The 12,836-nt window shown below is 40.3% G+C and overlaps 1 protein-coding gene across 1 annotated transcript in view; it reads left to right on the forward strand.

Annotated features, from left to right (window-relative positions):
• ccdc141 (coiled-coil domain containing 141) overlaps positions 1 to 12,836 on the forward strand; it is a 69,687-nt gene that overhangs the window by 10,594 nt on the left and 46,257 nt on the right. The window contains exons 3-6 of the mRNA XM_072444286.1: positions 3,978 to 4,100; positions 6,487 to 6,711; positions 11,427 to 11,517; positions 11,619 to 11,752. Of these exons, the coding sequence (XP_072300387.1) occupies positions 3,978 to 4,100; positions 6,487 to 6,711; positions 11,427 to 11,517; positions 11,619 to 11,752 (573 nt within the window). The remainder of the gene's footprint in view (positions 1 to 3,977; positions 4,101 to 6,486; positions 6,712 to 11,426; positions 11,518 to 11,618; positions 11,753 to 12,836) is intronic.

A 12,836-nucleotide genomic window follows, 5' to 3' on the forward strand; every position in this document is an offset into this window, starting at 1 on the left:
TGCATAACAGTGCACTTACTTTGCAGAGATCCAAAGTGCTCTACATTTAGAAGCAAACAACATACAGGTCTCATTTTTACCCTGAGAGGTAACTTTACAATATATCTGGGCTGTGGATGAACATATTGTGCTTTGTTGTGTGTCAGACGCTTCCCTCGTAGTTCAAATTGAAACCACAGTTTGTGGCTGGACAGACAGGGCATCTGGCATGAAAAGGGTTTGACAATAAGTCTGGAAAAGTTCGGAACCAGTGACTCTTGTCGTTGGATCAATATTTGAGGAAATACAGTACTTTAGTCAAGTCCAGAAAATCAATACAATATATATCAATAATAATAAGACAAATTCTACATCACCATGAATTAAATAAAAATCACCACTATTAGAAATCTGTACTTAGATAAAGTTAGGAAGGGCTGGAGGGACATTGAGCTCTAAAGAGGAAGCTTTGGCCTGTAAAGCTCTCCACGCGTGCCTGAGAGCAGCACACATTCCTCTGGTGGATAGTCTATCTGAGGCATGTCAACGTGACGCACAACTGTCACCCTTGGGTGCCATACCCTACACACAGATCACGTGAAAACCACACACAGGGACTGCTCAGACCGAATATATCATTAAATGTGTACTGAATGTATTATTTTTGGGCATTGCCATGCTCGGTTTCACTTTTTACACTTTCATTGTCCTGTACAAAAAGAAAGAAAAATAATGGATATTTTTCAAAGACCAAGGTCAAATGTATGTATCTGGTTCATTATATATGTCTGCTGGAATGTTCCACAGCATAGTAGATTTCATTTGTTCAGACGGTGGTGTCTAAATAACATGTGTTCACATTATAAGATAAGATAAGATATTCCTTTATTGTCCCACATGGGGAAATTTCATTGGTGCAACGCAGGTAGATACAGAGGTAGATACAGAAGAACAGATCACTTATAGGAAGTCTGAAAAACACTTTCAGTAGAAGATCTCCTATAAATAAATAAAAACTCCCATAGACAAATGAATAAATAAATACATAAATACCATTGCATGTGATCACGACAGTAAGTTATTTATGTGATCTCATCAATAATTTTCATGTAATTTATGTGGTCTCTTCATTAATACTATGTAAATGAGGATGTTTAGTGGTCAAGAGATGCACAACATCTGAAATCTCAACTTAAAGTTAGTTAGCCTTTAGCTCAGATTTTTACATGCTGATTATTATCTAAAATAAAACACAACACATTCAACAATGCCTTAATGAGGCTTTGACTTGTGGTTGATGGGTTGGTACCAGCCCAAACCCTTTTGATTATTCATAACTTGCTATTTTTGAGTGCTAATGCCAATGGTGGCAAGAAAAAAAATGCAGGGGATTCACTCAGGGGTTTTCAAATCTTACTGGAAAAGCTGAGTTGTATTCAATTGGAAAACATGGATATAAGGGAGCTTCCCAGAGCGTCAAAACAAGTCAAGAGGTGTAACTGTGTGTCACGTGCAGGCAGCAGATTCTCTCGTGTTTCCCCAGGCGCAACTTCAGAGCTGAGCCGGGCTAAAACTGAACCCCCTGATGGCTCTGATGAAACAGAGGCTTGACCACTCAACACATTTCACAGACTATTCACTTGAGGATTGTGCAACAATACTCAGTGTATAGTTAAGTATTATTAACAGGTCTGTGGGAACACACATGCCCAAATTCATTTAAAGACAAACCATTTTATGTTTGACACTGTGATTGTAGACATTAAAATATGAGAATAAATATAAAAATATATTTAGATAGCTTGTATTTGACTACATTCATGCTTGTTACATTAATGTTCCTTTGACTCAGAGCCTCACAAAAACACACACAAAATTTGTGTCAGCATAGGTAGAGAATGTCTCCTGTACTTTGGGTTGCCAACTATCTCAACCCAAAATGAGGAACACTTTCTTCCAGGTGCGCGCGCATGTGGTTTCATTAGCCATACCATAAACCTACTCATTTCAGTGTAATTTTGGCAAACCACTACTGTACATGCTTGGATGTATAGTTCATGGGAATAGTGAAGACAATTATTAATTATTATTAAGTTTCTCTCAAATGTCATGTTAGCATTAGACTATAACCATAGGCTGCAGACACTGAACTGAACTGACGCTTTACCTTCTGTTTCCCTCAATGGATATGAATAATACTCTTGAGCTGGCGGTGGCAGTCAGAGAACGAGGACAGGCCAGGTATTTTAATTCAATCTGACCTCGGATCAGCTGATTGGCTGAGCCGCGCGTCTGTCATGGTAATTCCAGGAAGTGGAGCTTCGAGAAGCGCGTGGTAAATGTCTACGTAGCGCGTTTGCAGTAGCCAATTATTGGCCGGCGAGGCTGTGATTGGAATATGGGACTGGAGCTGTCCCGGACGGGACAAATCAAAACCATCCATAATTCGGGACATCCCAGGCAATCCGGGATGGTTGGCAACCCTACCTGTACTGTTCTCCATAAATCATTGCCTGACTCATTCTGAGCATTTCTGCCTCAAATCATGTTGATTACAACTGTATGCTTATATTAGCATATCGAGGCAAGCTAGCTTTTGTTTAGTTACCTCTGCTGCCAGTAGATGGAGTGCTAACACCAAATTCTTATGAGGGAAAGTAATGTTAGATTTTCTAAGTATTCATTATTTGTCTGTGGTACAACATAATTTCTCCAAAGTGGGTTTTAAGGCCAATAACAATGGAAATAATGTATATGTATGTAATGTATGTGTTCTTTGATGATGATAATTAGTTAACTTAAACTTATCATGGATATAAGCAGGTGATGCCACCAGACCAAGTTACAGGTCAGATCTGTGAAGACTTGTGAGGCAACCACACTCAATGTAATGGTGCGTTCAGACCGCGGCATCAAAGTATACATGCAATATCTGTGGTAGATACACGAATAAGCCACTCAACGTTCCTACACTGCATTTCAAGCATTCGATGTGGCACATCTTGGGCATTCCCATATTCAAGACGTCAAACAGTAGAAGTAGAAAAGCTGAACTTTTGGCTAAATTTGCACCGCGTCAAGGCAAGGCAAGTTTATTTGAAGAGCACAATTTGTACACAAGGCAATTCTAAGTGCTTCACACAACAGAAACAAATTCAGTCAAATCATAAAACAGAATCACGAAAAGAGTGCAAACAAAATAGTTTTATCCTAGATTTGAACGTTGTCTGAGTAGAGGCCTATCTCACATCTTCATGAAGACTGTTCCAGATTTTAGCTGCATAAAACTGAAAAGCAGATTCCCCATGTTTAGTCCTCCTGACTCTGGGCACCAGCAGGAGGCTGGTCCCTGTTTAGTCCTGACTCTGGCACCAGCAAGAGGCCAGGCATGTTAATGCAAAATGAACCATCTCGGACTCTGAGACCTCAGGGTCCGAGATGGTTAATTTTGTTTTTGCCCGAGATGTACTTTGGTGCTAGGCCATGGAGAGACTTGTACACAAGCAAAGCCACTTTACAGTCTCTCCCTGTGGCTCAGATAATAAAGTGCAGAGACCTGAGAACAGGACTAATGTGATGGTACTTCCTGGTTCTAGTCAGGACCCGAACAGCAGAGTTCTGGATGTACTGCAGCTGTTTTACAGCTCGTTTGGAGAGGCCAGTGAGCAGGCCGTTACAGTAGTCTAATCTACTGGAGACCAACGCATGGATAAGTCTCTGCAAGTCTGATTTAGCAGACTGACGAAGCAGTTATTAAATAGATTTTAATGCTATACTGTGGAACCTTTGAAAAAACCTAAAGATCCAGCTGGTGGAATGTTCTAATTAGTTCTTGGGGCGACAATGCAGGATCCACTTCAAAAAGTGGTCAATGAAACAACATAACATACATCCAGATGTGTTTTCATGACAAAACCACATTTTCATGTGGTTACAGATGATGTCTATCATAATTGTATCATCATTTTGTGCTCACATTGTCCCTGTGTATGTTTCAGAGTGGCTCGTCTGTGCATCTGCAGTTGGTTCATGTTGAGCCAGGACTGTGTGAGATTGGCTTAAACCTCGAACACAACCAGACACTGATAAGTGAACAGAAAAAGCTGCTGGAAAAGCTACAGGTACTGTCTACACAACCACATTATCACACAAGTATAATACAACCACACCATCGCACTAGTATAATACAACCACACCATCGCACAGGTATAATACAACCACACCATCGCACAGGTATAATACAACCACACCATTGCACAGGTATAATACAACCACACCATCGCACAGGTATAATACAACCACACCATTGCACAGGTATAATACAACCACACCATTGCACAGGTATAATACAACCACACCATCGCACAGGTATAATACAACCACACCATTGCACAGGTATAATACAACCACACCATCACACGAGTATAATATAACCACACCATCGCACGAGTATAATACAACCACACCATCGCACAGGTATAATACAACCACACCATCGCACGAGTATAATAAAACCACACCATCGCACAGGTATAATACAACCACACCATCGCACGAGTACAATACAACCACACCATCGCACGAGTACAATACAACCACACCATCGCACGAGTACAATACAACCACACCATCGCACGAGTACAATACAACCACACCATCGCACGAGTACAATACAACCACACCATCGCACAGGTATAATACAACCACACTATCACACTAGAGGTAAAGATGGTGCCAGTGGTGTGCACGGTGCTCTGTCTCCCAGCCTTGCTTGGCTTCTTCTTTGATTGGATCTGTACTTGCTGTTTAAGGATTCAGTTGTAGTCATCTGGACTCTGTTTTTAGAAAAACTAAAAGTTTCGAATCCCATCCAAGAGTCATTCTCAATCTGCGAATCAAGTCTGGGAACTCAGATATTTATTCTATCTTAGAACTTATCCTAAGCCCTGCCATCCGGGCGGGACCTGCTGATAAAGGAGGATTTGACCCAGGGCATTCTGATGCTAATCAGGTCCTCAGTGAGGAGGGAGTGAAAGTCAGTTTACAATAGGATGTAGATAGCTAAGAGGGTGAAACCCAATACTCCCATGTGTTTACTAGTGAACTGTCAAATATTGTGTCTCAGCACTTGATTGTATTCCTCCAAACTTGTCAAATATGTCTTTGATGTTATTGATCCTTATTTATGGAATATTATTAACACTTCTTTGAAAACAGGCTGTGTGCCAAGCCCTTTTAAACATGCTATTGTTCAGCCTCAACTTGAATCCTGAGGTTTTGCCTAACTATAGGCCGATTTATAAGCTGCCCTTTCTGTGTTGGGTGATTGGTCTTTAAAAGGCGTCATAGTACTGAAACATAATCTTATTTTAACTGTTGACTCCACTATTTTATTGCTTTTGAATTTGATTGCAGCATTATATTTTGTGGCTCATCAAATTTTGATTTCCTGTCTGGAGAACTATGTTGGCATCAAAGGTGTGGCCCTAAAAGGGTTTTGGTCATATTGGGAAGATAGGTCCTTCCTTCTGTATTCCAGGTTAGACCAGCCACCGTCCACCGCCTGCAGTTAGTCCAGAATGCAGCTGCCTCTTTGCACTGGCGACCTGTCAGTTTCAGGGTGAATTAAAGATATTGTTGATGGTTTTCAAAGGTTTGAATGGACTGGCTCATCCTTATCTTTCAGAGCGTTTGTCTGTACATGTTCTTCGTAGAGCATTGAGATCAGCAAATCTGATGACCTTGGATGTTCCGAGGTCACGGTTAAAAACCAGGGGGGACCGCGCCTTTGCAGTAGCAGGTCTCAGACTCTGGAATAGTCTTCCTCTGGGCATTAGAACTCTGAATATGTTTTAAAACTTTGTTAAACACTTTTTTGTTTGCACAGATTAGCTGAACAATAAGTATCGTTATTGTACCTTTTTTTCTTTTACATGTCTTGTATGTTTTATTGTATTTTATATTGTCTTTGTACAGCACTTTGGGCCATTGTAGTGTTTTGAAATGTGCTTTTTATAAACAATTTTACTTACTTTCTAAGTAAGGGTGATACAACCACTCTATTAGACAAGTATGTAACAAACAATCATGGTGTCTTACATGACGTGGTAATTCTCTGCATATCATATCTAGAATGAAAAAGTTCTGGGTAACTTTTACATCTTTAGATTCGAAATTTTGAATGAAATGAAAACAAATAAGAAATCAATGGACTAATGAATTTGGGATCTTGTTTTTAGTAATCTTTAGAATCGTATAATTCTTAACATTAGAGTTTCTATTGCAGATTTTGGTCAAACCATCAACAACAACAAAACAATAAAACAAAAACTCTCTGAATACTGATTAAATACAAAGCTATAAGAGGCCTAAAGCTGGACTAAATCCTGCCTAATCAGAGGACATATACCCAATTTAGACTGGCAAACGACTGATATTGAAGAAAATACTGCATGATATTTCTCCAGTTATAACAAATAAAATCTGAGTTGTTTTCTTGTCTTTCAGAAACATGAAGGCGAGGTACTGTTGTCCGTTGAGAAGAAGCGCGTGGAGCAGCGCAGACAGAGGCAGGACGGCTGGGTGTGTGAAGAGAGGAGTGCACAGGAGAAGGGAGTGTACAGGGCCATGGAGAAGTCTCTGAGGGAGGGCTGGGCTCTGCTGCTGCGGCTGCTCGACAGACGACTGCACGCTCTCACACTGGCTGCAGACTTCTACTGCACAGTACTTGAGGTAACTGGAAAACTTGGACATTTATTTGAGTTAAATAAGGTGTGGCTTTGCTATGGAGATTACATGAAGTTACATAGTACATATTTAAAGGTCCTAGATACTTATTTGAATTATATACGCTTGTAAAACAACCTTTGAACCATAGCAAAGGTGTGGACTTGGAATCCTTGACCTGGAATTGAATTACCCTTGAGTCACTATTTTGACATGACTTGGACTTAAGGCCAGTAACTAGGAACTTGACTTGGACTCAGAATTCTGTGATTTGAGTTAACTTGATGTTGATCCTTCACTGGAACATTTTTCTTTTTTTCTATATTTTGAAGAAGTTCATTTACAGAAATCCTTTAAATTGCAAAAATACAAGTTGTATTGGGTAAGTTTGTATAAAGCCTCGAAAGGACTCAAAACTCATTTGACTTGGACTTACCTTGAAGTTAAGGCCAAATACTTTGCGACTTACTTGAGACTTGTAAAACAAAGACAATTCATATTCCAAAAATATGGTATATTTAGAGAAAAAAAGTAAAAAATAATTCAGCACTGATTTCTGAGTACACAAAATTAATTGATTAATTCCATGGAAATTCACTCTGATTTGTTTGTTGGGCTTCTGTGTGTATGTGACAAGCAAAATCAACATGAACATTGATTGAAAAATATGTTTTAATCAATTCTAGTCGCTTTTGATACCCTTGAATACCCATATAAGTTTACCCTCTCTCTCATACAATTAAAACACCATGTCTTAAAGCTCCAGAATTGCGACTTGTGCCTCCCCGCCTCCCTCCCGCGAAGCACAGATCACATTTCCCTGCTGTACAGTTGTTAGCGTGCAGCGGTTAAGCATGTCCGTTGGCTGCCTTCCATTTAACAAGCCCACCTGCTGTTTGGCCAACACCATCTGCCACGGTCCTTTGTCTAAAAGAGTCCAACAATGAGCTCTCATGTATATATTACCTATAACAAGTGGAGAGCACACTTCACACGACTGAAGGTCTCCCTCTGCACCACGTGTCAGCAGCACCGCCATTTGGACATTCTTTTTGTGTGTGTTTGGATTAAGAGGTAAAAATAACAGCTAGTGTTGAAAACCAATACCAAAGCTGCAACAACTTTATGGTCTAGTAATAGTCAAATTATTGTTTAAGATTCCATGTCCATTTGATTAGTAAGGTTGAACTTTGTGCCAGTTTTGTGTTATGTGGCAAGTATGCTCAGTAATTACATAGTTATGAACCATAAGCCAGGTCAACAAATCTGCAATCTTGTCACCGCCATGTTGAAGACAGAACTGCATGCTGTTGCCTCCACTGTTAGTCATGAAAAATAGCACATCAAATTGAATGAAAATGGTTGATACTTCAAGTAGACAGAAGTTATGGGCTTTGGTCCTTATCTACCGCTGCAAACAACACTTCAACGGAGAGACAACTTGCCACAACAAACTTACAAGCTTCCTCGTCCATAATAAGCCTTCTGCACCGCACAAGCCCTCAAAGCTTTCAATAGCACGGACTTGGGGTCAGGTGATTGACTGAATATAACACCCGGAAGCTAAGTTAAGCTAAATTAAGCTAGTTAAAAGTAGGCTAATGTCTAATAGCATGCAGCCACACATGTAAACTAACATTAGCCAGCTGCTAATGGCCTGAAACAAACAGCTCAACCTCAGTCCACTTGTCCCTCCTGAACACAGTAATACATTTCTGGACAAACGGGTTAGCGTTAGGTCTTTGGGGATGTTACAGATTAGGAATCCTTTGTTTTGAGACTTTGTAATGACACACTGCACATGTGGCTTTCGTCCTCAAGATGGCAGTACCAAAGAGTGTGTGATGTCAATTTGGACCCATGAATAGGTGATAGTTGGAGTTTTGCTCATATTCAAATATCACTCAAAATATCACCTATTTATGGGTCTAAAGTAATGTGACACACTCGTTGAAACTTCCATCTTGAGAATGGAAGCTGCTTGGGCTGCGCCAACAACACGTCTCAAAAGAAAGGATTATTCTTCATAACATTCCCAATTTCTGGTGACTGTTTGTCACCAGAAATTGATTACTGCCATCAAAAGGAACAAATAGACTTCAAGAAATCACTCCTGACAGAGCAGTGAGCAAGTGAGCAAGAATAAGATAAGATAAGATAAGATAATCCTGTATTGTAAGTAAGAACTAATGGGGATCCTAAATAAATAAATATGCTAATAAATGATATTTGCCTACTTGCAGACTTAATGCTAACCTCATTTCCTGCAGTCAGGGTGTTATATTTTAGGATCAGATGGTCAACCAAATGGACACAAAGTGCAAGCTCATGAATGCTCATAGGGCTTGCCATTAACAAAACCGACTTCCGTCGTCTTGAAGCCCTTTTCATTTTCAGGGAGATGTGCTATTTTTCATGACTATCTAACAGCAAAGACAGGCTACAACGTACTGTGATATCCTCAAAATGGCAACAACAACGTAAATCACGTAACTGAAACCCATGAAAAAAACAGGAAGCTAAAACCCATTAATAGCTGGTGTTCACGGGACATTTTAAACATTCTTGAATGCCTAGAGTTTAAAAATAAAGCTGGAGACAGGTTAGAAATATATGTTAGAATTTGCTGAAATTGCTGTTTAACAGATTGTAGATTTGTTGACCTGCTTTAATAAATAATGGCAAGGTTCAACATTCGCAGATTATAAGTTTGGATTTAGCTCCGAAATACAGAATCTCCCATAGAGTTGTACAGGCCCTTACCCACCATCTGAGCTGGAAGCCATGACTTCCATCTCAGAACTCTCTTTAACAGCTAGATACACGCTTACTAATTTTGGCAGCATCACAAACGGTCCGGATAGAGAACTGCTCACTGTCGTTTTCCTTTCCATAGACTGTTTGGTTAAGATAAAGTTAATTTCCATCTACTATCGCACCCACGCCCCATATAAGGACCAAACAGTGCTGGCTTAGCATTACGTAATTTCCCTAAGATTAAGTCTGATCTCGTGTGACTGGTTCCATTCCTCTGCCAGTTTTCCTCAGCCTGATCTCCCCCTCTCCATGAGATCATTCCCCCCCAGACTTCATTTAGCTGAAGGTGCAAGTTGGGTCAGTTCTGGTGGGTGCTTGTCTGCTTGTCCTCATAGAGTTTCAAAGTATCTATTCAAACAGGTGTTTTTTAGAGCTCAAAAATACCTTAAAAATGTTGCACGTGAGACGATGCTTGGGAGGATCAATTGTGGAAGTGAAGCTGGGACAGAACAATGGGACGCACAGAGGCTCCAGAGGTCCGAATGTGGTCCGAATGTGGTTTGTCTGCTCACAGCTTATGCAAAGTGAACAAAGCTCAACAATGGAAGCTCAAATTTTTAAACAGTTTGAACTAGAACAAAACAAATATTGTCACCTTGTTTTCTGTGCTAACAACTGTGATCTAAAAAGGGCCGTGGGCACCTCCATGTATCTTTTTCTTGTTGCACTTTTTCTTCTGTTTTTTGACTTTGAGCGTCCTCTGGTGGTTGTTTACCAGAACACCGCCTTGACATTAGAAACAGTTGGAAGTATAAATGAAGCTACAGTAACCACACTTTGAACGTACGAGAATGGAGTATAAATCAGAACCAGAAAAGGTTTATTACAATTGTCAGTGAACAAAAATATGCAGGCTAGGAACTTGCATCGTGTATCGGTGCAACATAATAAAAGCAAGATAGATAAAATTAGGCATGCATTTTAAAAACAGATTAAATGTACAAATAAATCCATAATGTCAAGAATGTTGCCAGTGTTTATCTGTTATCGGACTATGTATTGCTAGTCTAACTTCACTCATACTACTGCAGCATCCGTCAATATACTCCTCGCATATTTTTGCCTCAGAGCTACAGACAAATTGGAGATGTGACGTGGTGGTGTAAATATACATATTTATTTTTAACACATTCTAATATTACGGCACATGCAGGGGTATCGCATGGGAGACATTATGGAGTTGGTGTAAATCAGCCTTTTGTTTGTGTGAAGTTTTGGGGTTTTTTGCTTGTAGAATTTTTACGAGACAAGTTTATTATCGTAAGTTCAGGAGCAGGACCACGCCCCTTCCTGCGGCTACTCTATTTAAGCATCCAGATCACATACAGCTGTGTTAATGACGTCGTGCCCCTCCCTCCCACCCTCTTTTTAATTGTTCTAACTATTCTAATTTATCTCTTAAATGGGGTTATAGAGGCCCGGGAGCCTTCAGCCCTCATCGCCAGACGCCCCAAAACGGCATCAACTTCTGTACATTTGTATTGTTCATGTTTCTCACATGCTGAGGTCGTGGTCCTTGCTAGTGAATGTTTTTTGTACCTCACTACCTTTACCTTTATTTTTGTTTCATTATGTAAACATTTCCATCCATCCATTTTCTACCGCTTGTTCCCTTTTGGGGTCACAGGTGACTGGAGCCTATCCCAGTGACTTCGGGCCTTAGGCGTATGTAAACATTTCAAAAGATGAATACATATTTCTATCATATGATATCAAATGATTTTTAAAAAAATGCATTCTTCTTGTGCTGCCGCAGCCGCAAGGTCGCCGCTCCACAGATCTTACCTGTAACTTGGCTTGGTGGAGCCAACTACCTGTCTTCATTGAGACGTATATGTTTAATGCCATACTGTACATACATTGTTGGCAAAGCACCAACATCTCCACATTTAATTTTTCCACAGTTCAGTGCTGGTATTGAACATCTTGAGGACTTGGAAATCACAGCAGACGAACTTCACAAGGCTCAGCTTACATACACGTCCATCAGAAGAGGTAAGCTTTCTATAAATATAACAGCTTTTTTTTTTTAATGTTTCATACTTACTAATAGAGACTGCTGCATTCTGACACTTACATCACGAATATATTTTCAGATATCCTGGGGAAGTCCCTTCAGCTCTTGGGCATTAGCAGTGATTTGTTGAAGAAGCTGAGGGAGCTGCAGACAACAGAAGCCCTCCAGAGGCAAGGACATGTACTGCAGGAAGGAGAAGAGGTAGACCAGGAGGTACTAAACTTTAAATATTTTTATTTTTGCATGTCAAATTCTTCTTCTTTTTTTGCATTTCAAATTCTGATGAATGATTTCGGAGGCTGCTGGACCTATCCTACTAGGACCTATTGTTCCTGTAGGTTTAGGAATGCATGTTTTCAAAATGTTCTTTAATTGCTAGTTGGAGCCCTTCGTAATAGTCTGTTAACAGATTACATTAATGCTGTGCTTTTTTGTTATTATTGTTTTTTCACTGGACAGGTCATTATAATCAACAGCATTGTGAGAGTAAACGCTGAGCAGTGTCAGCTCTTTGAACTGTGCACAACAATAAAAGCTGAATATTCCTGTCTGCTTTCTTTATCAATGTGAGATGCACATTAAATGAACCATGTATTAACATTAGTCCATAAACACTGCACTGTCAGCCCGGTTTTCTCAGTGTTTATGCCATAAATGTGTTATTACTGGAGTTTCAGCAGGCTTTTTTTACATCTGGAGACGTCACAGTTGTATGAGGGGCAATTGCCTTCTCTGCTGGTGCAATTGTGTACTACAAGAATGTTCTCATTTTCAGACTAAACTAAAATTATGAGACAAAATCTAGTCAGAGGGAACATAATCAGTGTTCTTTTGGATATAATTTTGAAATGGGAGTAGTCCAGAATTGTGGTTTTCCTGGCGTGTATAAATATTGAAGGGATGTAACAATAACCAAAATATTGTGATGTTGTATCATCAAAGGTTTCAAAAAACCTCTGCATTCAATACCATCCTCCCTGGCGGGCCTGACTCCACCTGCAGGGGGATCACTGATGTTCCAGAGACAGTGCGTACAGACGACACCACCCTCGTCGGGCTAATCTGTCTACAGGAGGAGGGAGGTGGACTGGCTGGTGTCCTGGTGCAACCTAAAGCCCAGAAGACAGTGGAGATGATCGTGGACTTCATTAATGTCACAGCCCGCCCTCAGGCCCCCTTCACCCTAATAGACTTCCCCATCACCACCATGGACTCCTTCCATTTTCTCTGCACCACCATCACCCACGACCTAAAGTGGGAGCCCACCATCAGCTTCCTCATCAAGAAGGCCCAGCAG

The sequence above is a fragment of the Eucyclogobius newberryi genome, unplaced genomic scaffold (genome assembly GCF_026437365.1).
Source record: "Eucyclogobius newberryi isolate DKJ021-1_F unplaced genomic scaffold, fEucNew1.0.hap1 SCAF_14, whole genome shotgun sequence".
In the NCBI taxonomy this organism is placed as follows: Eukaryota; Metazoa; Chordata; class Actinopteri; order Gobiiformes; family Gobiidae; genus Eucyclogobius; species Eucyclogobius newberryi.